This window comes from Accipiter gentilis, chromosome 7 (assembly GCF_929443795.1).
Source record: "Accipiter gentilis chromosome 7, bAccGen1.1, whole genome shotgun sequence".
Classification (NCBI taxonomy): domain Eukaryota; kingdom Metazoa; phylum Chordata; class Aves; order Accipitriformes; family Accipitridae; genus Astur; species Astur gentilis.
This window is the reverse complement of record NC_064886.1, coordinates 32,970,850-32,996,565: the sequence shown is the minus strand read 5'-3', so window position 1 is coordinate 32,996,565 and position 25,716 is coordinate 32,970,850. Positions and strand designations below refer to the sequence as shown.

The 25,716-nt window shown below is 40.0% G+C and overlaps 1 protein-coding gene across 2 annotated transcripts in view; it reads left to right on the top strand.

Annotated features, from left to right (window-relative positions):
* PEPD (peptidase D) overlaps positions 1 to 25,716 on the top strand; it is a 175,983-nt gene that overhangs the window by 140,081 nt on the left and 10,186 nt on the right. For both annotated transcript variants that reach the window (XM_049805309.1, XM_049805308.1), the window contains exon 13: positions 15,487 to 15,671. In XM_049805309.1, the coding sequence (XP_049661266.1) occupies positions 15,487 to 15,671 (185 nt within the window). The remainder of the gene's footprint in view (positions 1 to 15,486; positions 15,672 to 25,716) is intronic.

The window sequence follows — 25,716 nt, the reverse complement described above, 5'->3', positions numbered from 1 at the left end:
AGCCCTTGTTCATTTTGCTATTATGTTTGTTTGTCTTCATTTCCCAGGGTTCCTAAGATCAAAGACAGTCAAGTGACTTGGCTCACAAGGCAGTAACCATTCATGGGGCAGGCTGCATAGAAGGAGTGTATGCAGCAGAGTCAGCAACTGTAGAAAATAGCATTTCTCTCCAGCTGCAGAATTGGGGCCTTAATTATGCCTTGTGGCAAAGGGTCACAGGGGACATCGAGTTGTTGTCTTCAGAAGGTTAATGATTCCCAGAGTCTTTCTCATTGCAAGATAGGGAGCAAGTACTTTAGGGAGAGTCACTAACCAAATACTGGGTTACATAACTGTGTTTATGGAAGGACACACATTTGCTAGCAACCTTAAAACATTTTTTATAGATGTGTGTAGTTCAGAGATTTGCATTTCTTTTTTCAGTTTGGCTCTCATATGAACCTAATTGACTCTCAAGTAAAGTTACTTTCTGAGAGATAATAGACCTCCTAATACATTTTGTTTATAGTTCTATATACAAATGGTTGTCATAATTTTTAAAATACTCCAAAACATTGTATTTTATTATAGAAAAGCATTCATCTGACTACATCCTGTGCATGATCCAAACGTGCAAACAGCTGAAATCACATGTATGGGTCTCCCTACCTTCCAACTGAAAGAACATAATTCCTTCTGCGTGCCAAATAATATATTCTGAAAGTTAAGAAACACTCTCTGTGGGATTATAGCCCAAATTCAGTGCAGTCATCACAACTCCTGCCACAAACCAAATCTGCTTAAAATAAAAGGGGAGAAAGACATATTCAGTCTTGCATAAGCAGCAATTTTGAAACTACTGAACATGGATCTCCTATGAAGACAGCGATGCTTGTCGCTGAAGTGAAAGAGTCAAAAAGGCATGCTTGTGTGGCAGTGGGATAATTGTCTCTTTCCTACAAAGTCAGGCTCATGATCCAAAATGTCAGAGAGGAATGTTGCATTTCTGCTTAGGGGATATTCTTAATGCGGTCAAGTCCATCTGGGTTAAATTTGTTCTTCCACAGAACTAAAATACAGGGGCGGATGTGCAGAATATTGACACTTCCATTCACTTTGGTGGCTGAGGCGTAATCTACTTCTTACTCAGAACAGTGATTTGAGAAGCAATTTGTCTTTACATAGATATTCTACATAAAAAGAACTGTTAAAAAAGAGTGAACTTGTAAAGCCAAGTGTCCCAGACTTAGAGTATTCCAGAAGTTAGAGTGCTAATTTGTGTCACTTCTGCATTGTTTTTTAATCTCATTAGATTTACTGAATTGGTTGAGGCACATTAGGTGCACTCCTGGAGCACATCTCTCTGTTTACTTTCATCTGAAATGAATTCAGCTCGTGCACTTCAAAACTCCACTGTGTAAACCAAAACACAGTAAGTGGAGACAACTGAGAGATTTCATCTCCAAGGATGATTGGAATTAAAATCTGTAGATACATCCATTGTTTCTCCCTCTGCTATCTTCACGCAATGCATCTAACAGAAAGATCCGAGCTAATGAGCAGCTATTCAGTAATTTGTTTTAACCTTTTGTTCCATGCATGGCCCAAAGCTGTTTATTGCCTACTGTTCAAAACCTGCTCTGAATCCAGAATTATCAACGTCTTCACCAGTTTTTCTCTGAGTGCTCATCGTAACACTACACAGGTGCTTGGCAGGCAGTAAGTTCGCTTGCACTTCATCTTAGTGATGTGAAAGTGTGCAGCAGTTCCCCTTCTGCATGCAGTGGCAGGCAGGCTGGAGAAGCTAGTGTAAAAGCTATTGACTCATTTGGGATTCCAAGATCAAGATTGAATTTCATCAGACTTGAGATTTTTTTTTTTTTAAGGGAGTTGAACATTGCTCTTGCTCAAATCCCAGCTGTTTTGACCTCTGTTACAGCTGTGAGTGCCCAGCCTTTCTGCAAATCAGACTCCAGGTTGTCAAGCCAGACACTGGTAAAATGAAAGAAAATTATTAATGAACAAATGTAAAATAAATAAATAAAAATTAAAAATTGTGTTTGAAGCAAGTTGGCTAGCATCCTGCTGCGAGTCTGAGGCAAGAATGGTTGCTAATTCCCAGTGGCAACATTCAGGTGCATTTGCCATGCTTGCTTTTTTTGTGAAGTCTCTTGTTTCTCTTCCTGCATATCTCCAGCTTTTTCATCAGATGGAAGAGGAGTCATATGAGGAACAGGTATTCTCAGTGGTCTAGCAGGAGCTGTGCGTGCCTTGGAGCTAGAGTCTTCTGGAAATAAGGTAGCCCTAGAACTAAATGAACTTGGGGCTTCCTGTGGATTTGCATCATGTGGTTGGTAGGAAGCTTTGGTTGGTCTGGTGGAAGCTTTTCCAGTGGGCTGAGGTACTTCTGAAGCTCTCCTCCATGTGAATTCTCCTGTCTGTAGTAATGCATGAATGGATATCGCAGTTTTGCTTGCATCAGGTCTTCTGTCTTGTAGCCAGCTGCCTACATTACAAAATGTAGCACTGGGTATATTCCTCTGGTGAGTGTCATTGAAAATCTCCAAAAGGTTTTAAAAGTTTTATTGTAGGACTGAAAAAGGCAGCAGCATCAAAAAGGCCTTGCTACTATTGAAATCCCATCTAAAGGAGTAGACGGTCATTTAACCAAAGGACTGGACCGTAACAGGTCAGCACTGAGGGTCCAAACAAAGCTCGCACAGACAGCATCAATTGATATTGCCTAAGTCTGGAGTCCTTGATGCTGTAATCGCAAAAATACTGCTCTTAGTGTAGCTCTCCCTTACCCCTGTAATTGCCCAGGCTTAAAAAAGCAAACTGTGGTGGAAAAAGAAAGTATGGTGTAGCACAACATCAGTAGGCATAAGGCTATATAGGGTAATGGTTAATGGCAGGGTGTGAGGTCTCAACTCTGATGTCTGTAGTACCTCCAATGGACAACTGTCATGGTAGCAGTTGAAAGTCTGAACTGCAGGGGTAGATTAGACCCTTTTGTGAGCAAGTTTGACAGGTCTGTTGATAGTGGAAAGATCTGAAGAACTTGAAAGTGTACATGTGCATTGTTCCCAAATCCTGTCTCACTCCATTCTTTATCCCAGTTGCGTAAGTTAGTTAGATCCAATGTCATTGTAATAGCTTTATTAACCATCATTTGTCATAAGTTACACCTGGGAGACCAGTAGTGTTTGCTTTTTGTCATTGATATAAATCTATTTGAAGAAACGTGTAAAATATTTAGTTTTGCTGAAAGTCCCTCTCTGAAACTTCTAGAAAACAACTTGTTGAAGGAATATGATCTAGCTTTGAAGTTAGCCCTACTCTGAGCCAGGGTTTGGACCAGATACCCCTCCTGGCATCCCTGCTAACCTAAATCACTCCATGACTCCAAATGTGTTTTGAAATGTGCAAATGAAAATGTCAGTGATGTAAGAAAAAGAGATGTTGATGAGAATCAATGCCTGTGTGCTCAGCTCTAGCTCTTAACAGGGGAGGTAGTACTTTGCAAGCCAACACATAGTGATGTGCTTCAGTTTCTGCGTGAAGCGCGTTCATACTTAACCCAGCTTTGAATATCACTTTGTTCTCGTATGGATGCTTTACTGCCAGTGATACATACGAGTCTGATAGTGTTCGGGAAGTTACTGTGGAGTAGCTTCTTTTTTATTCTTTAGCAAATGACTGTGTATTTATACTATGTCCACCCTCTGAAGTGATTTCTGCTGTTTATTTTTTGGTTTATTAACTTGAGCATTTAAAAAATATGAATAATTAGAGTTCTATACATTTAATTCCTAGTTGATGAGGACAGTATCGTTTCTACATATAGAACATTTCTATATAAAGTTTCTATTTTGCGAAACATGGAAGTTTCTGAAATACGTTAAATCTGCTACTGCATTGAGAAGAAATAAAAAGGAAGCACGCTTATCTTTAAGCTTTGCAATTAAAGCTACTTTGGATTAATGCAGTAGATCATAAACAGACTCTTTAAGATTAATGAGCTAAACATTGGAGCAATCACATACTTTCCATTTTCATCCTTTGCAATTGCACTCTGGGACGTCCGAACATTCCTCCCTGACTTCTCTGTAGAGTAATGGAAAGTCACAGGAGAAGGGGAAGGAAGGGAGCTTTTTGTGCTTAACGTTCCTGGTACTACTGCAAAACTTGTGTATGTTTTAAAAAATGAGCAAAAAAACCCTTTTTCAATCTCTAAGCTATACACATTAGTATTTGGGGGTAGAGGGAGAAAGAATTAAAACACCTCGATCAGTAAGGTCTATTGTCCTAAATTCCAGTTTAAAAAAAAAAAGATCTCTTTGTCTAGCAAACTGCTCCCAAGGAACAGTTGAGTAAGGCCAGGTTGGCAGCCAATCAATTCCCTATCTCTACATTTATATGATTTAAAAAGCTTGTATATCCAAAGTCCCCATTGAACTGAAATTGCATTCAGACATTAGCTGTGCAGCTGGGAATATTTGCTGATTGATGTTTGTTTGTTTCAATAAAATGAAAAATAAAAAATAGTTCCAAATATGCACAGAAGTTGTTGTTCACCAAGTCAGTTTATGTGCAGTGTGAAAGCTTTCCTCTTTGGGATGCTGACATTACTATAGGGTCTCCCTATAGGATTTGTATCTCTCCATTTTTTCAAGTTGGAGCTCATGCTCAGGGGTATTTGCATATCCCAGAGTCCTGCATTTTACTATCCAAGAGAGTGAGTATCGTGTTGCCTCTGGCTTTCAGGCATTGCTTTTCTGATAAATGCTGTTGAGGAACATCTTGAAACAAATCTCCATCCCAGGACTAACATCTCTGATAATGGAAGATGGAGCTTTCTCCATATTAAGGCTGGAAGATTCCTTGCCTGTTTATAGCTTTCACAGAACTCAAGTTTCACATAAAGACATGGGGTCTTTAAGTTCTTAAATCCTTTCTTCCAGGATCAAAGATCAGCCACTGCAGATTTCATTGATGTCAGGATTGCCGTATAATCTTTGAGCAGGAAGTACAGTCAGGTACACTTCAAAACAAAGTACAGTCAAAAACGTTTCAGGCAAAGAAGTAAACCCAGGTGCCAAGCAAATAAAACATCCTTTAATTGATCATGAAGATATCAGCTGCTTCTTAGAGCCTACCAGGAGTGGGTCGCCTTTTGCTGTAGGTGCTGAATAAATGCAAAGAAGTAAGTAGTTCCTAAAAGACTAAGGTCTTTTAAGGTAAAGAGGCGAAGCAGAGATGGTTGGAGCAAACAGGCAGTGAGCGCAGGCCAGCAGCTGTATGGCTTGAACCACAGAAGGTTCTCTGTAGCTGACGGTCCCTCCTCTGTCCCTGCTCCAGCTGCGTCACCAGGTCAAGTCTTGCATTTTGCGGTTGAGAATAGGTGTCTGAAGGCGTTTCTGTCAAGTTAGCAGTAACCCTTCCACTCTCATTTCTTTCTCGTGTTCAGTACATTTAGGGCCAAACTGTCCGAGGTGCAGAACAATTCAGAGAAAGGTATTAGACCCTTCTGTAGGTCTAACTCTGAGGCCTTCCTTTAAAGGCCAGGAGAAAAGGTCCTTGGGAGTTCACTAGGATGAAGTGTGACAACTCCATGGTGTGCCACCTGCCACGCACAGCCTTAAAACCAGGCTCAGCATGTTAGTATTTAGGTTGCTGCTGCAGTCGTGCGTAGAGTTTGAGTGTTGGCCTCTCCTCTTTCTGGTTTCCCCTTGGTGGCAGAGGACCAAAGGAGACCCTGTGTATTTGTAGGTGCAGGATGCTAAACAAAGGTAATCCCACCTGGTCTTGATCTTTGTCTTCTGGGCAGCTGGAACTGCACAAGTGTTGAGCTGCTGTGTGGAACCCTGTGGCCGCTTTTTGTGCCTTTCTCCTGATTTCTTCAATTTTTGTTCATTGGTGTAGCTTCCTAACCACTTTGCAACGGAGGGGCCCACCTCAGCTAGTTTCCCCATGTACATCCTTTCAAGGAATGTTGTCAGTTAGGACAAACCAAAGCAGCAGCTTTATTTTCCCGTGTTTTGCCTCCACTGTGTTTGCCTGCTGCTAAAGGATTCAAGTAGTGAAGCTCATGAAGGTAGACATAAGCCCAGGGACTTTAGAGGGTGAATGGTCTGTATTTTTGTACAGCAGAATGTAAACTTTGGATGGTGTGTATTCCTGAAAACATTTCGGTATCTAAATATTGAGGCATGGTTCTTTGAGTGAGACTGTCAGGAGAAGGTAGGTTCAGTGAACAAGTACTGGTTTCATAAATAACCTGTTCTATACAACAGAAAATGCTGTGATTTGAATTCAAAGTAGCAGTATGATTCCCTGATCTATGTTCTAATAACATGTCTCTAACAAAAAAAGAATAGTGGAGAATTTAGCTCAAGTAGGATAGTACTAAGACCAGGGATTAGAATAACCCAAATAATTAAAGAACTGTTTAATTGGAAACTAATAGCTAGGGTATTTGACATAGCAGATAATATTACTGGCAGTTGATTCTCTAAGTTGAACAGAGTTGTGCTTAGGAACATATGCAAATTCAAAATTTGCAACTTCACAGGTTACTACTTTTGTCCATGACAGTTCTGTAACTACTTTAGAATTCAGATTTATTTTTGTTTGCTACTATTTTGAATACTGCTTTAGGGCAATTGTCACTGTATTCAACTAGGATTGAAATTTATTATACCTAAAGAAAATAATTGGAAATGTTATTAATATTTATTCCTTCCAAGTTAAGTACAAGGTTCTCATTCACGTGCAGTGGGTGTTATTTGCATGCAAGTCATTCGAGGTTTTTTTTGTTTTGTTTTTTTTTTTTATTTAGTTCAGAGTTGTGCTTAGTAGAACACCATGTGGGCACGCTTGTCTGTTGCGCTATATAAAAACAGTAGCTAATTTTGATGAATTTTTTGAAAGAAATTGGTCTGTAAACTGGACCTTTTGACAACAGCACAACAGGGAAGGGTGTGGGAGTACAATCTATTTTACAGTTTGTATGATTTCAAAATACCCATATGAATTATTCCCATTCATATTGACATATTTTAGGCAAAGTGCTGCTGATCATTATTAATCTGCTGTAATATCTGAAGCAAAACAATTATTCTCAGAAATAAGACATTAATGACAGAAGTTGAAGATTTTGTACCAATTCCTCTGAAGAACAACTGCTTTTGGGGCATGTTGTAACCGGTACTTGATATTCACAAATCCTGCTGAATGACATTGCAGTATTACTTTTTCCCCCTTGCAGTTAAGAATGTGGTATTGTGTTAAAGACAGATTGCAAAGTAAATCTTGTCAATATATGTTTTAAAAAGCTATTTGTAGTCTGCTCTCTCCTCTGCCGAATGGAGTTGGCTGTGGGTTTTGCTAGCATTAATGTTCATAAATGAGTTTCCTTTTGAATACTAACTCTCTGAGATTGACCCAGAAAACATAGGATAGCTTTCTGTTCTAAGTTAATTCCAGTTTTGTCAATATAAATGGTTAAAGCATCAGCCACCACTTAGGAAATAAAAGCTGAAGGAACTAAAGGATGCACAGACAATACTGACAATCAAGTTGCAATTCTCGATTCTTGCAAGATGTTATTTAATAAAAATGGTGTCATTGATTACTGGAGCTTTCATTGTTGGACACGTAACTTAACCTTGCCCAGAATAGCAGTAACCTACGGCAAGAGGTGAAGGAAAAAGGCAGTATTTTCTGTCAAATTCAGCAGATCCTCCAGTCCCACTGTGCAAGCAGCAATCTGTTGAAATGCAAGATTTCAGACTGTGAGTCTGACTGCAAACCTTCTGGGAGCTGCTCTTCCCTGCTTGTGACTAACACACAGGAGCTGACCCATGCATACAGTGACCACTGCAATGTTAGGAAGACTAAAATAAAGCTGAGTTATTTCCAAGTGTATAAAACCAGGCACTTTAAAACAGTTGGGCCTTTCTGCCCTGAAGTCCCTCTCATGTGGAGGTCTCTGAGCAGCCCTTCTGGGGCAGTGTCTGCAGGAGCTGCCGTGGTTCAGGGACAAAGCTGCAGCTTTCCAGGCTGACTGCGCAAGTGGGTTTTTCTACTGCTTTCAGTGGTTCTTCAAAGGTGCTGCTTGTACAAAGCAAATACATGTAGAAGTGTTTACAGACTTAGAGCCTAAATTGGCTGCAGGTTTTTTAGCCTTTCTCTAGTGAATGGGTTTTGGTTTAAGGCTATTTTTTTTTAAAAAATCCTTTTTTCCTAATTGTAACAGGTTATAATATTGTAACATTGTACAATTCTGATTTTAACAGTGACCTTGGGGTGAATAAGCTGCTTTTAGGTGGTCTAATGTGCACTGGTGCACTGATTTTTCTCCCAGTTCAGTATTCAGGAAATGCACTCATTATACATTGTAATTTGAGTTGAAGTACAAAGTTCGTTGAGTCCTTCGATCTTGACACTGCATCAGCTGTAGCTGTCAGAGTGCAAACCTGCTAGACATAGATTATGCTGTTTGCCCTGAATCTTATCTAAACAGAGTCTTTTCTAAGCTTCAAAGATTGATAAGTTTCCACAGTGCAATCACTCCCTCCAAGCACTTCCCTCCTTCCCCCAGTCTTTTTTCTCTTCTTTTGAACGTACACCTATTTGGAAGGAACATGCAGTAAAATCCATAGTGTCTGCTGGTGCTGCTCAATTCCAGTGCTGCATCTTTCCAAACATGGAAAAAATCCCTCCTCTTGCTCCGCGTCTGCATCTGTTCGAATTGCTTTTCCTAAGGTTTCAGCATGGCAGACTTTATCTTGGTGTTGCCTCTGATGTGTTATAGATCAACATGTGCAGGGTTTATAATGAGGAGGATGGGTTTACCACTTAAAACTTCCATCATAGTGATGCAAAAGAAATACCACAGTACAACTGAATAGCACAATGCTGTTCAGGCTTTTGAAGAAGAGGTCTGAATTTCGGAGGCGATGGGGAGTCATCCTGCTCCTGTCAGGCAGGTGCATCTTACTGGGGAATCGAGGGATGGTTTTTGAAGGAGTCCATCCTAGTTTGGAGCTGTGGCACTGGAACTCACAGCACAGAGCAGGCTGAAGTCTAGTTATCCCTGCCATCAGTACTGCAGGTATTTGCAGGTATGACACAGCAGAAAATTCAATATAGCTCCCATCACTTTTTTAGGATGGGAAAGTTAACAGGCTCTTCTCTTCATATGGCACTCAGTTGGAGCCATGCAACCCCTGTAGAATATAGCCTGAAATTACATCCCTGAATTAGGCTTCCATATAGCCATCTAATGCTGACTCTGTGAGTCTTACAGGTAGTTATCTACACAGTATATGAAGCTTTGAACAGCTTAACTGTTGCCCAAACATTGTCAATGTTTGAGTACAGCATTTTGGTTTCTTGCTCTGATTCCTCGCCCCGTTGCAGAGTTGCCTTAACTGGTGCTGCAAGAAACCAAGCTCAAAAACTGAGCTACTACTGAGTATTTCATCTAGTGGGCCAAAAAGAAAGCGTGAAAATCAGAAATACAACAGATTCTTCTCTAGCACCCAAGTGAAGAGGAAAGAAATAATTGGGTTTAGTATTTAAATGATGTTTTGGTTTGGTTTTTTAAGCTGGGTTAGATGGGAATTTTTAAGAACCTATTGTTTTATGGCTGATATGGTCACTGCGTGTTGGCAGATTTTAGTCTGTTCCAGTGGGTTGCTGGCTGGACAGGGATTGCGTGTTATGTCTGCATTTCAGTGGCACTGCCAGAGGACATCGGGCCTTTTGCCCTTGTCTGTGGACACTCAGAAATGAAATGTAACTTAACCTTAGCACAATTTGGGGAGAAGTTACTACAACCTTGCCATACTCTTTTTTTTTTTGTAAGATTGTGACATCTGTGCTGGCAAAAAACCCCCACCCTACAACAACAAAAAAACCCTGCTAAATCATTTGTGGTTTAATCATTGTCACATTACAACCACAAAGTACCCTAAGTAGCAGCCAAAAAAATCCTGTTAGGCCTTTTCAGAGCACTTTCTGACCAAAGTGGCTAAATACCACGCAGTAATTCTAAATTACTTTTGTATGCTGTTTCTACTTTATGTTCTCGAATAGCTTCTAATAAAACATCAGAAAATAATCACTGGAATGAAAATACCAGTGAGTTAACAGCAACTGAGGAACAGTTTCTAGTATGATGTGTTATAACAATTGATCTTTTTAATGCTACTGTTTAAAAAGTTATGGTATGTTCATTAAAAGGTAGAGATGCTTTTGATTTCTGGTTTCACTAGAGGCATTTCTTCGGGGTTTTTTTGGTTTGGGGTGGTTTGGGTTTTTTTGAACAAAAATCTTCCCTGTCAAGGGTGTGATCAGAGAGGTCACAGATTAGTGCAGAGATCATTATATGATGTTTCTGAGTCCCTAAAACATGGTGCTTTATCTGAAATTTGGTGGATTTGACAAACAGGTAATTAGTGAAGAAATATTTTCGAGGAAGTAAAACAATACTCATTTTATCTCTTTCTTTTCTGTCACAGTAGTATCTAAGAATATCAGGTAACATTTACGTTGGTGGGAGTAAATTGAAAAAAAACCCTTTTAGTAAACTTAATGTATTAAGTTTGTCATTTTTACACACAATACCTCACACGTCTGCAGATCTCTGCTATACTGTTTGCCTGGTATCTGAAAACTAATAGGCTCCATAGTTATATGTTGTTTAATTAATCTGTGATCTGTCACATTTCGTTATCAGACATATGCACTGTCTGGTCGTTGCTGTGTAGTTCATTCACTCCGTATCTCAAGGGATCTCAAATGCTTTGGTTGCTGTAAAAGGTGCTTTTTGTCCTGGCCTCTTGCCCAAGCACATGGTGCATGGCAAGTAACGAATCGCAACCTAATGAGCCTTGGTAACTGAGCTTTCCTAGGGAGCCAATCGCTGGTCCGGTGACCTGTATTACCCAGTATCTCATTTGGCAGAGAATTAAGAATGGAGCAGACACATCATCAGCAGATTTTCCTGAGTGCAGACTCATTTTGGTACAAGCTGTCAAAGTCCAAGGACCCTCCAATCTAGCTTTCTAAACCTCATCTGTCAGTGGACTATAATTGGTTTATAAATTGGCTTAAAGATAATAATGGAACTAACCTTTTTACACAAAAAGCATGTCTGCAACCTTGATAAACTTCACCAAAGCTTAAAAATACTAGTCCTGAATAATACACGAGTAACACTTCTTAGTGGGTGTTTGGTGGTGGGAGCTTAGTGCAGGCTGGTGTTGCAAAACAGTCAGCCGCTGCAGTAACTCACATAACTGATGTTAGAGCCACTTGTGTGGAAGTTGTTTTGTTGTGGTTTTTAGTTGTTTTTTTAACTGCTGCTTCTCACTACAAGAATGCTATCATGTTTTACCTCTGCTGCATCAGCTTGTGGTGGGTGACCAAGCTCTCCACCACGCCACTGTTAATCCAAAAAACTGAAGTGCCTGAACATCAAGTAACCTCCATGAGTTAAGGATTCTTTGTACAAAATGTTGTTCATTCAGCATTGTTTAGTGTTTTTTCTTCACATCTGCAAATGCTGTCCTGTTGGGCAGAGCGTTCCCTGGCTTCTGGCACAGAGGTTTCTTAATTATAGATTTCTTTGTTTTAACATGCTAAAGCTATCCACACATAGATGTGCACACAGACATCTGAATGGAATACAGATATCTCTGTGCTTTAACACAGAGATTCACATATCCTTATTGCAAGTCCTTCTGGCATATCCAGATTGTTGAATCGCACATCATGTGAGAGTACCAGAAAATTCTGTTCATGGCTTTCCTAGTCACGGTAGCTGTGATATTTAATTTTTCCTCCCTTCTCTGCTTTTTGCCATTATTGGGAGTTCAGTATGTATATAGGAAAATTAGATTAGTAGAATTTGAGGTGTAGAATTCAAGTAGAATACTTGAAGAGCAAAAGTTCTTCAAGTATTCTTACTAGTTAACTTAAATGACTGTTGAGTGCAGACATGGCAGCCAGTCCCAGAGACAGCTGGGTTTGCACAGGTCATTGTATTATAAAGATTCCAGTTGCCAGATAAACCTAATACAATTTTAGGTTTAAAATAAATTTGAAGAGTTCTGTATTTCTGTGTATGGTATATGAAGTGTGTACAGCATATGAATATACTTTATATCTAAAATGGACTAAGAGATCTTTCTTGAATTAGGATGCTTCCTTTCTTCCATAGATTGCGTTCTGTACTTTTAAGTAATTCCCTTATTGCTGTAAAGTAGTTCTTTCTCTTAAAAAAGTTAATGTTTTAAGATAATAAGGGTACTAGGAAATGCTTGAAGATTTGCATTTAGATCCTCTCTCTTTGTCGAATTGCCTGTTTAAAAAAAGGAGGAAAAAACCTGTTTGTACCTTATTATTAAAGTTTATTCCTAGCATGATGGGAATCAGCTCATATCAAACAAGACAATGATATCACCATTTTTTTAAGTGAAGACCAGTAAGGTCACTCCACTTTGTTCACTGTCTCTAGTCAGCTCAAAAATATCCTCATATTTTGTCTAGTAATAGTCTGTGTATGTGTGACTGTATTATACAATGCTTGTAGGTTAAGTGGTTTGGAGGAGAGTGGTCTGATAGTGTGAAATACTACCACACTGGAGTCATAGTAGAATAAAATGTGAAGCCAGACAATAGAATAGAAAATGTAATCTATCTATAACACTTTTATATATATATATATATATATATAAATTAGGACTATTTGAGCACCTATTTACTGGTAAAACAAGATTTGTACTATTTAGCGGGGTGCCTCCAGCAGTGGCTTAATTTCCCTCCAGCCAGAGCTGTCCCAGTGCTATCTGCAGCTTCTGCAGTATGCACGAGAGAGCTGGAGCTGAAGTACTTCCCATCTCTAGCAAAACTGATGGCACTGGCTAGATGATAAAAGAGTGGTCCAGAGTTGTTTTGTTGGGCTCTGTCCGAAGCACTGCCCTTGTTCCAAGAGAGAGCCCAAAGCTGCAGATTTTCCATCCAGCCTCATTATTTATTTCGCAGTGGAGCTTTTTGTTGTCCTCAGTCTCTAATGAAACAGATAAGATGAATAAAAACCAAAACAGATGGAGAACGCAGAGCCTGGGCGGGAGGAGGAGAGGGGAAATAGTCATGCTTTTTCTCAATGAGAGAAAAAAGTAGAGGCGAGGGAAGAAGGGGCTCTGATGGATTTGCTCAGTGCCCAGAAATACTCAGGATTTGCAACCACAGCAATCTCTTCAGTTAGGGCGGTAGACTCATTCATTTGCTCTGTTAAACTTCTGCAGACAAATGTATGTGTGGTTTTGGTGGGTTTATTTCTGATCAGTTTAATCTTTATCTCTTGTTAGATGTATCTCTTCCTTAGTTTGTTAAAGGTGCTTCTCCACTCCGAAGTGGAGTCTGTGGGTTTGGATTGAGACAAATAGTACCATCACAGCTATAGAGGGGAACTGTACTGCAAACAACAGGTACCTCATCTTAAGTTGGTTCAGAGCATCTGGGTTATAGTTGTGTTTTCTCTTCCAGCAACAGAGTTCTATCTTCGTTTATATCAAGAGAAGATGAGGCTTCAAATAGTTGACCAGGGTCAGACATTACATGTAGCTTTGTAGTCATGGGGATGAAAATAGAAGACTTGTAGACTCAGCTAAGAAATCATGGGAGGCTTCTCAAGAGAACATCTAGTGTCCCCCAGAAAGACTATTAAATATTTTTAGAGCAGTTAGAGTTGATTGCAAAGTGCAGAAGCTGAACTGGGAGTTACACGCAGAAATTCTGTATTCCCACAACTACAAAATAGAGAGGAAAGCAACTGTGATTCAGTAATGCTTCCAGTTTGATATCCGTAATATCAATGCAATAGATTGTAATGATTTCAATAGATCATGCAATAGATTGGACCCTATTGTGAGACAGCTGTGAAACATAGATGAATCTAGAGAAGTGAAAATTGCAATACAATCCATGTTCAAAAAGATAAAAAGATAAATTCTTGTAAAATATAATTATGTTGAACACAGTTGTCAAAGAACAACTGGTTATAGTTGTATTAATTCTTACTGAAGGAAAAATCTAAATTCCTTTCTGACGGAGGGAAAACACAAAAATAGCACATTTTGAACAGGAAGACTGCACACATTTTATGAGTAAGCTTCACTCACTTGGGCACTGTTGGCTTTTGTGAGGAAACAGCAACCGAGAGTTTGTCCAGCGTATTGTGCTGCACACCTCTGTCTTGTGGTCTTGCTCAGGCACAGAAGGTGCTTCTCTGGCTGCCTGCATGCAACAGGCTAACAAGTTTGATCTCCGAGTAATCTGATGGGGAAGAGGACACTGCCTGTTAACTAACTTACAAGCTGAGCTCATTCCCAGTCAGTGTTAATAGGAGCATAAAAGTGCATCGGTTTCTGTGTGGACGGTGTGCAAGACGGAGCAGCCACTTCCTCTTCGTTTTGTTTCCGACCTTTATATTGGAGCCATATAAGACAACTGAATTTTATTTAAGCACTCCCACAGGATGATTTTATTTCAGCCTTTGAAGCCTTAGTTCTTTCAGTAAAAGTGCTAATGTAATTATGATATGGCATTCATATTCACAAGACCCTAGAGCTGCATGTTTAACTGGATTAAAGCAAATGGAACTTGATGGGGTTTTGGCCTTTATTTGTTTAATCATGCCAAAACTGAACAAGGAAAATATTCTTCTACTGTACCTTAGCCCTAGTTGTCTTGACTCTGCAACCGCGCTGTTGATGATGACTCAAAGCCATGGTGAACTAATTAAGACAGTACTGTGTTACTAACAAAAGAGCTGCTTTCTTCCTCCCTCCTCCCCCCAGCAGTTTGTCAAACAAAATTGTATCCTATACCAAAATAATAGAAATCTAATGTATCCTGGCACTCTGTCTCTAGTCAACCAACAGTATTTTGTAATGCTGTTTTAGTACGTGTATTAGAGGACTTGTGTTTTACACAGCCCATTAACACAAGGGAATCATTAATTTCTGGAGAGTGTCTTTGCCAGAAAGATGTGGGCTTTAAATCTTCTATGTATGTAGAAAAGTACTGTCCATCTCAAGTGTTCTAAATGGGTATGATCATTATTGAAAATAATAGGATAGTAATATTTTATGCTCTGCATTTTAAACAACTGTATTTTACAGTTGACATTCTTTTAGAAAACTCACTGATACATTTGCATCTGTATAGACATGTTTAGATACAATGTCTTAACATTTCTTCATGTGGATCTGGATTATAAGGTGCTGCTGTTTATCATTTGTAGTTTTCTGGGCATCGCGTGCATGTTACGATGATTTTGTCTTGTTTAAAGTATTTTTGTGCTAATGTAGCTGCTTTTTCCACCTTTGTTTTTTGTATAAACAAAGGGCACATGTGTTACATCTTCTTTTTGAAAGTCGTCTTTAAAAACTTAGCAATAGTTAACTCAGCTGCTTTTTTCTGCTCTCTAAGGGGTCGCCTGGCCTGATATGCACCGTCTGGCTGACAGAGTCCATCTGGAGGAGTTGACTAAAATTGGCATTCTGAAAGGCAATGTAGATGACATGGTGAAGGTTCATCTGGGTGCAATATTTATGCCACACGGACTGGGACATCTACTTGGAATTGACGTGCATGACGTTGGAGGCTACCCAGAGGTTAGTGTTAGTCCATTCTCAACTGCCTTGCAGATTAACCCCTCTCAATTTGATCAGCATTTCTCTTAGTTTATGCACGATTAGCTGGTTGCATCTTCTCAGAGGTGGAGCAGATGTGCATTTAAGCATGCCTTTTTCTGGATGTGATATTTTATGCAGTTTACTTTAAGGGAGTCTATTAGTTCGTTGATACAGAAATTGCTTATGGGGACAAGTTAACTGATGCCACCCTTTGGGCATTCTTAATCTGTTCAATTTCTACATACATTGTGTTGTTCCTCCATGAGTCACCACTGTAAGGTATATCACTCAAGCATACCCTGTGCTTTGGCAGAGAACATCTAAAGTCTACCTGAGACCTGTAGTGGGAAGACTCACTTGCTTCGTTCCAGATGTGAGACAGCTGTGGGAGCCCACTGCTGCACCTGGGCTAGTAAATCCCAATGGCTGTGTCGTATGGAAACAAGCTGGCTCATATTCCTGTCTTGAACTTTGGTCTCCAGTGTCAACATGGACACCAATGTAGATGTGTTGTCCTGGAATGAGAATTGAAAGAAAAAATCCATCAAGGCTTCCAGTCTTTGCAAATGTGAAAGCATAACCTCTTGTATTCTGAGTTTCCTTGAAGTAACATGATGGTTCATGACTGTGGTTTGAAAGCAGAATGGGTAAAATTCTGTAACCAATAAATGGTAAGAAGTTTGCAATGATACTGAAAAAAAGTCTCTAAAGGGAATTGAACTTAAGGTTTGAATAAAGAAAGGAAGTTTACAGCAGCTTCAGAAATATTTCAGAAGGATTTTCTGTGTGTTATATTTTGGTTATTTGAGGCTAACTGTTTAAGGGTTTTCAATAATACAGTATGAAAATGGATCATTTGCGTTCTCTCTTGTGTAAGATGTTCTTTTAGAAGAACCTGGAAAAGAAACTAAGAACTTGTTAGGTAAGGTTTAAGCATATTTTGGAGCATGTTCATGTTGGGTGAACAGGCTACAAAACAGCTGCTGTTGCTGGGTTCACTTTTGCAGGCAGGGAAGAAACTGTATATAATATTTGAGGGTACTCATTATGTTCACAATCTAATTATTGTTGAGACACAGTACTGTGGTGACAATGTATTGGCATCAGCTAATAAACTTACATGTAATAAAAATGGAACAAAAATCAAAAGCAACCCTATTCTGATTTTAAGGTTTCTTCACTAGCTAATACAGAAAGGATGGATGTTTGCCCCTCTATCTTTCCCAATTGCATTCTCTCTGTGTACAAATAGAGGCATTCAGCAAAGCACAAGGGACGTGATTACTTGGAGAGTTTGTGGACTTAAAAATCCGGGACTCCAATGTTGCATGCCTTTGCTTAGATTGTTTTCACTTGTGTTGTGAATAACGTTTCTGAATTTGGTGGACTTACTACGGAAACTGGAGCACGTGTTCAAGACTTGGTGGGGTAAAGAGATAACTAGTGAGAATTGTGAGAGTGAAAAGTACCGTGCTGGGTTTTTACTTAGAAACTGTATGCTTTGAAGGTTAGAGCAAGTACCTTAATTTCAAGGGAGATTTCTAGAACTGATTTGAGGGGAGTATAGAGCAATGGTCCTTATATGCCTTCCATCTCTCAGCAGGTTTCTCAGTAGTGTGGCATATGAGCTGCAGAATCAGTTTTTGAAACAATTTTTATTTACATATGACCAAATTTATAACCGTTAATTATCCAGTATGTTATATAATTTCAGTGTCATTTTTCTGAAAGCAGACTGATCTATCCTCAGTTTTGAAAGAGCAACCTGTTATAGATAAAAATGGATATAGGGATTGTATTGTCAAATGAGTTAGGCTCTCCGCTTTCATACTTAACATGTAGAAATACCAGAGCTCTACACAGGTAGATAATTTTATACCTGCAAATATTAAAATTATTTGTTTTATGTAGTCATGCAACTGCATTCTTACACTAAGAATGTTTGCATGGCTAATTTACTTTCAAAATCCAATCCTAAATAACAAATTTCCTGCATGTGAGGGAAGCATGTACGTGGGCTCACAGACAAATAGTTGAAGTTCTGTATTTGCATATAAATGTGCACATAGATGGATGTGTGGCATCAGCTTAGTTTGAAAAAGAATGAATTTGGGGTGCTGCAGAAGAGCTGCCCCTTTAAACTCTCCCTGCAGCATTAATTCCACCTCTGTTAGACCCATCACTTCTCTCTGACCCAAAGCATGAGGCTCTTTATATTGGGTCATTTGACTAAGGTGAGGTACCTGAGCATCAGAGCACCTGATGGTGGAAAACCCACTTCAAAAGCCTGTCGATGGGGTGAACTTCATTAGGCTTCTCAGGGCTTGAAGCTTTAATGGGAGGCATGGTCCCTGCCCATGGCAGGAGGGAGACGTAGGGCTGCGGGGCCAGGGAGGCACTGGAAGGCTTCAGGGGACATGGTTTTCCCCAGATAAATCAAAACATGAGCAATTGGGCACCTCTCATGTGAGTGTGATACGTGTCTGTATTAAATGGGAGAAGGTTTTTTTATCTGCGCCTCGTTGTTCCATGAGAAAATGCATTTTGAAGACATCTAGTATGCTGTGGAGTGATTTTTGCTGCGTTTTAAATCTCAGCTAGCAAGATTTTCAAAGGAATTTCATAAAGCCATTTGTGTGTTTATTGTACACTGAGCCCATGCCTGTAGTATCATGCTCTTTTTTCTAGCTGGTTAAGAAGCAAGTTATTTGCTTTTGGCTGAGGGAATTTCTGGGAGTATTACAAAGGATTTTTTAAAAATAAAAACTTTCCAAGTGGATATTATTCCATTATTTTTCCTCAAGTGTAAACAGTTACATTTGGAATAATACAATAAGCTTTAATTTCCTAATTTTTATCCGTCACAAAGTTTTGTGTGTTCCAAAAAAACTATTTCCAGACATTGTTAGCTTAGATTAGTTATTCATTAGTAGCCAAAGATTTCTTTTTTCAAAATTGGCAATAATAAGTTTTCATCTTTTCCAGTAAGCTGCTTTCACATGCAGCATTGAACAAGCACTTTCTTCCTCTTTGACAAACACTGTAAAAAACTTGCACATTTTTCTGCAAAGGATACTCTGGGATATTAGAAAAATATAACACTTCCTTTTTTTTCCATGATAAAGAATAATTGGTTTTGGCCAGCAATAAGTACAGTTTAGCAACTGTGTTTAGGGCAAGATTTTTAAAAGAGCGTAACCACCAATGTTTTCCATTGAAGCATGTAAGTAAATGTCCTGATTTTCAGAAGTACTCGGCAGTCAAGAGCTCCTTTGGGAGTCAGGTCTCCCACAGTGTACCGTGGTATTCCTCACGGGGAAACCGAGCATCGAACGCTTCTTTGAAAATCTGTCTACTTCTTTTAAGGGTCTAACTACAACTTGAGCAGTTCTGAAAATTCAGCCCCAGTGGTACTAATCACTTCAGAAAATCTGGCCCTTAGTCAGACAGAGCTAGCTTCAAAGGGTGAAAACTCCACTGGGCTTAGCTTCAGCTGTAAAATTTAATCATGGAGATGGTTTTCCCACACTCTTTCATTTGTTTCTGGGTAAATTCGATATGGGATATAAATGAGGGTTTGTGCCTGTTGCAATGGAGAAAATGTGGTAGGTGATCCCAAATTTTCAGACCCTGAGGTAGATGAGGCTGAAGTTTTCATTTAAATCTAGGTTCTGCGTCTCTAGATGCTTGAGTTGATTCAATTTCATGTTATATTAATTGACTGTAAGGCTCTAAAGAATGCTAAGTACATTTGATGACTTTCTATAATAATAAGCCAGTTAATTTAAGTTAGGTTAATAACTACTGTGACTTTAACATCTTGTGAATTACAAGTTTCATTTTGTTTTGTCTTTTAAAATTATAAGATTTACCTTAGTTTAAAGTTTTAATTCAATTCTCTATTCTCATGAAAAGCTGATCCTTTCATCGCTATTCTGCATCAGCAAATTAAGGTTAGAGGTTTGTTTTGATCCTGGAGTTATCCATGTCTTTCCATTACTGTGCATGCTTGGGGAACCTCTCTGCTACTCAGAGAGGTATACAAGCTGCATCTGGCTCTAACAGAAATCTTGCTTCTGGATCCCAGATGACTGTCTGGGGATTTAGGTCACCAAACCTACTAGAGAATACAGGAATAATCTTGTTCCCTTTCTTGTTCTGGCAAAAATTATTTTCCTTATGTATCCTACTTTATGCTGAAGCAGAAGATTTCATTTTTTTGTGGTTAGCATTGCAAATGATGCATTAATGTTTTTTCCTTTAAGAAGCAGAAGATGAGGTGAATTTACCAAGAAGCCTAAAGCTGTTATGTAGAGCCCCAGTGATGCAAATTGCTTCACTTGGTCATAACCTTGCAAAGCCTTGCTGTAGCTGTGCCTACCCAGGACCTGCAAACATGAAACAACCTGTATGGTAGGCACTTATATGAGCAAAGAGTAAAAGGGCCTTCCACCAGTTTTAGCTTTAGTTTTTGTTCTTGCAAGCGATTGTACACCTTGAGAAAAGATTAGGAGAAAAAAACCCTGCTGCTTGTACTTCATGGGGTCCCCTTGAATCACTTTCTTTTTGATTCTTTGAATTCGTCCATAGCAGAGCCCTATGGTTGTGTGGGCCGTTGAGCAGGCAGAGTGCAGGCAAGAAACAAACTGGTGAAGACTTTAAATTCCACAGCATTTCCATGCAGAGCAGCACAGAAGTCCGTAGTGCTTACTGTTATCTGTTGGGTCTAACACCAACCAGGAGAGTTTCCTGCAGTGTAAGATTCTCCTGTGGGATTTTGGACCCCTCCCAGAGTTAGGTTAATAGATCTTCTTGCCTTGCTGTGGTTCAGAAGAATTGTGATCAGTTCCCCGGAGCTTTTCCCTGTTAGGACAGATGCTGGAGTTTGGGTGTTTATGGAAGCTTAGGACTTAAGCAGAGGCAGAAGAGGAGGGAAGGCTCAGGTGCTGTGTCAATGCAGTGCCATGGTGCAGAACATGCCCTGTCATACCCCAGGGTTTCCCTCCTCTGAGAAAGAAAGTGTCATGTACTTGGGGGGGGGTTGTTGCTTGGTTTGGGTTTCATTAGTTCTGGTTAATTTTTTTGAAGGAGATACTTGTTTATGATTGTTTTACTTGTTGAAGTTTGTTGCAAAAGACTTTGTGTGCTGAGAGAGTTTTTATCTGAATATTTATTGTTCAAATCTTTCTGAAATTTTAGCAGAGACTAACAGAGCTTGTGTGGTTTTGAAGAGTTTATTCTAGGCACAGGAGGAGAGAAAAACCAAAATGGTACAGTCCTGCTTTCAATTATAAGTAAAAATAAGGTATAAAAAGTATCCTAGGCATGCTTTAGCGGTTCTGCTATGCAATTTCCACTAATACTAGTAGTATCAAAAGATCACAAAAGAAAAAGCTCTTTCATTTATGGCTATCGCCTGTATACGCTTTCAGTGTTTCACAAGAAAACCTGTCCATTAGACTTTAAATGGTGCTTGTCACTGGTCTCATTTTAAAACAGTGTCGCTGGTAGCTTTTGCAATTCTTTATCTCATGTCTTACGAATTCTCTATCTAAAGATTCTCCTCATCTTCCAGGTTTATGTTGTAGTTGTCAACTTGGTGATTTTTACTATGTGCTATTTCTTTTTTTTTTTCCTCACGGTTAGGTTTTAAGAAAAAAGAAAAATAACCCCTGTTTTATTATTTCCATTATGATAGCAGTGGAGCTTGGTGACATCTAAGGGTCAGGAAGCAAAAATGACATGGGAAGTTATGCTCAGAAGCACGCTGTAGCGATGGATTGAAATTCAGTTCTGTCTGACATAGAGCAGGCAGCAGTGCCTTGAACAAGTGGCAGGCAATTCTTCATTCCCTGCAATAACAGGAAAGTTATTAAGCAGCTTAAACCTGATATCACAGTTAATACCTAGGAAAAGACAAAAATGTTTCAAATAAAAAGAGCCAGTTAAACATCATGTGCCCTCCTTTCCCCCAATATTAACTTTGAGCTGTGTCCCAAAAGCTCCAGCTAGTAATTAGATTCTCCTGCAGAAATGGAAGCTTTGACTTAAAAATGCCACAAGTGGTATGTGGTGCTTGGGGCATGTTCTCCTGTAACCTGCTGCTGATTCCAAAGGCAAGACTGACGAGCAGTTCCTTCAGGTGACTAGGCAGCTCAGGCTGCTGGGAAAAAGCAGGATAGATTGAATAAACTAATCTTCATTAGTAGCACTCAGCAAGAGAAACAAGGGCTTAGAGAGAAGGGACCAGGAGACAAGTGAAATGGAATTCAAGACTTTTATTTTATTAGCTGCATAGAGCTCCATTCTTTTTACAATAAATGAGCTAATTAGAAGTTGGGTACATGCAGTGGGAGAATAAGGAAGAGTCAAAGAGCTGAGATTTCACTTCAGTGTTGATTTCATGTAATCTAAATATAATGTTAGTATTCTGACTAATTTAAATACTTGATTGCACTTAGCTTGGTAAAATGGTTAGGACTTCACTGTACTGAATGTGGTCCAACTGCAACAGTCTATTTGTTAGTCTCAAAAAAGTTCTGTGATGATTTAGCTGGAAAAAAAGTACCAGAAACTAGTTTGTGTCGCTATGAGAACCTTTTACATGGTTCAGTATTTGCAGTTATGAGTAGCTTCGGGGATGTGTGCTGTGGCCATGTTTTGCTGCCATTGCTGGCTTGAGGAAACTTCTGGGGGATGGCAACTAAGTGTTGTAGCCCCTGGTTTCAGCAGGGAAGGTGTCCCTGCGTCTCTGCGCTTCTGCATCCCTAGCTAGTGTAATGGCCCTGTGGGCCATGACCAGCCAGCACAGAGACATCACCTGTGGTTTTCTTCTGTTCTGATCCAAAGACGGACCCAAGATCAGGCTCACCTGAGTGGGGCTGAAGCTATTTCTGCTTCTGATCACTTTGGTAGCCAGTGTCTGTGGGACAAGATCCAGCATGATGCACATTGCAGTTCTTCCGTGGAAAAAGCAACATATACACCCATTAACCATTGAGTTGCTTAGGAGCAGGCAGTAATTCATCCTTATACTGAGGTATTCTGGGGATATTGCAACTTCTAGTCTTCCACAGCTGCTTTTCTGGGGGATAGACATATTTGCATACTTCCTAATTCCCTGCTTATTCCAAAAATAGATCTATATTTTATATTACTTGCACACTTAACTTAATTTGAACTTTTATTTTGCTTACATAGTAATGAAATCAGTTTACATAATAATTTTCTTGTTCCCTTGACAGTCCTTATTGCCTAGACATGCTGGGTTTTGTTACCTTACATGAACCATTAATTGGAATCTGATGTTCTTGGCAGGAGTACAGTCACAAATGACAGTGTCATACATCTGTGCTTACTGTGGGGGGAGTGTCTCAATTTTAAAATGCGAGCAGAACCTCCAAATAAAATCAGTCTTAGAAAACAATTTTGGATATAGTCTGTTGTTGCAATATACAGGAAAATAAACAGTTCTTTGAAAAGTAATTTTCCCAGAATATCACTGGGTGTCTCTTTTTAGATGCCTAGGTGTTAATATTTTCTAGATTATTCTCTACACTTTTTTGAGGCAAATGACCAGCTTATGCTTTACAGTTGTACATCACTGAGTGCGACAGGGTCCTGCGCCGTGGCCGGGCCTCCAGGGTATAACGGTAATAGAAACAGATATCCACGCAGCTGCTGCACCAGTGTTAACGTTTTTTACTCTTCATTTCATCTAACTACAAAACAACATCATGGTTATTGTTGAAAACAAGGCGTTAGTTGCTTAGCTGCAAAATACAGGGAAGTTCCCTCCTCATAAAGAAGAAAATCCGTTAATGGCGGAAGATGCATACCAATGAATGACAGTGCAAGGCTTCCCTGCCAACAGGGTTTGACTTGGTGGAAAATGGTGACGTCTTTGTTTCAGACCTGTCACCTTCTGTTTGGGGGGTGGTAGTGTTTCAGTCATTAAAAAAAATCCTCAGTTTGTTCTAGTTTTCATAAACTGAAGCAGACTGATTGCTGAGAACTGTCAGGTCCTAGACGTGATGGCCGTGGTGGCTATTGAGATGGTCACGAGTGCCCAGAGATCAGATGTCATTTGGGATGCTGAAGCCATCATTTGATGTACATTTTAATCCAGTGCTGTTCTCAAAAGAAGGAATTTTTTCATCTCCCCCGCTTGGTCATCTTCCCCTCTCTGCTTGTTCCCTGTCCCAGCTCATGTTGTTCTTCAGCCTTGCAGCAAGTTGGACTGGGACTGTCCTCCGCTCAGGGTATGCACGGCCACGTACATGCGGTAGCCAGAACCTGTGTCTCTCTTCATCCATTTCACGCATCGCTTCGTAAACACCTTGCTAGCCTCCATTAAAAGGGAGCATAGGGCTTCCTCCCTGCATGTCCACCCACTGGTGTCCTGCTTGCTGTCTTTGAAAAGCTGAGCAGTGTTACCCTTTCTCTGAAGGCCCGTTAGAGATGCTTTCATGGAAGAGATACAGCAGCTGCCACTTACACAGTGACTTCAGTGCCTGCGAAATCCAAAGATTTGGAGATGAAACCAAGAGCTGACACAACCTAGACTTGAGACAGGATGGGGGGAATATCAAAAACTGTTAATTAATTCCTTCTAGAGAAGTTAAAATTTTACTTTGGGGGGAGCAGAGTATTCAGGTGCCCACTCTGCATTGCTGACAGCCAGGGGAGCCTGTGCTGCCGAAGGAGGTTTCCAAACGTGAATCCCTGGGTCTTGCTGCTGGGCTGTAATTGTGTTATTAGCTTCTTGGAGGAAGTACTAAAAGCAGAATCAGACTGCAGGCAATCCAGAGAAAATGTCTACACATTGCCTTAACAGCTGTACAGAGGTATCTGAAGTGGGCATTGAGGCTTGATTGTCACACCTGGTGGTAAACCTCATTTGTTTTAAGAAAAGGCAAAAAAATGCAGACGCCGTGTCAGGGCTGCCTTCAGAGGGTGTTTGCCATTGTTTTCCTCGCTGCACATTCATCTTTCTAGCATCTGTCTTGGATTGACTGCCTCGGAAAAGGCATTTTCAAGTAGAATTGAAGAGAAGTGTACTTAAAAGCCAAATATGGGTTGTTTGTTGTAAAGCAGCCGATAGATAGTTGGCAAGACACCAAAAGGTCCAGACACTAATCTAATTGTTTACGGCTCATGGAGAGATTAATCCACAAGATTGGATGCCCTCATTTCCTTTACGCATTACAATGAATATGTGAGATGCCAAACCCCATGGGGCAGCAGCAGAAAGAAAAATGGCTCCATTTCAGTGCAGTTATTGTTTCAAGTTTAGAAATATATTGATTCTCTTTGGGTTTTGATAAGAATATAAATGCAAAGTGCCTTGCTTACCATCAGAGTATTCTTGTTTCCTAGCCTCAGTAAAACAAACTTGTCCTTTCTTATTTTAGTGTACTATAATGCTCTGCAAAATTCAGATCAAACATAGGAAATAAAATGTATCGAAGACACCGTGAAAATGGTCAGGACACACTTGCTGGCTTGCGAGGGCAAGCAAATGGTCTGCATTTCTGAAAAAGGGGCAAACCTACCCACAGATGTCCAGGCTGGTGAGCTCTGAAAATCTTGACTGTTCTACAATGCCGTGCATTGGAACAGAAGCTCTGCAAAGGGAAAAAATCAACCCCAGTATTGCCTGGGTGACCGCTGAGAATAAAACAAACACTGCTGAGTAGCTGTTGCAAGCAGGATTTCTGTGAAACAGGCTTTCTCTGAACTGAAAGTGGAGCTCAGGAGCAAACAGTACTGTGGGGCTATATACACTTTGAAGAGCAAATGATTCAACGAGACGACAACGTGGCTAATCTGCAGGGTACGGTCCTGCCCTCCTCTGCCCCCCTGCATTGATCTGGCAGAAACACGGGAGCACAGCCATGCCGGGACGTGCAGCCCCAGCTGCCAGGCACCGGGGGTAGCACTGGGCAGCGCGCTTTGTCTTGGAGAAAGGGGATGTTTCATCCTGGTGATACCAGTCACACTGCTAGTGATCCTGAAAGGAGTC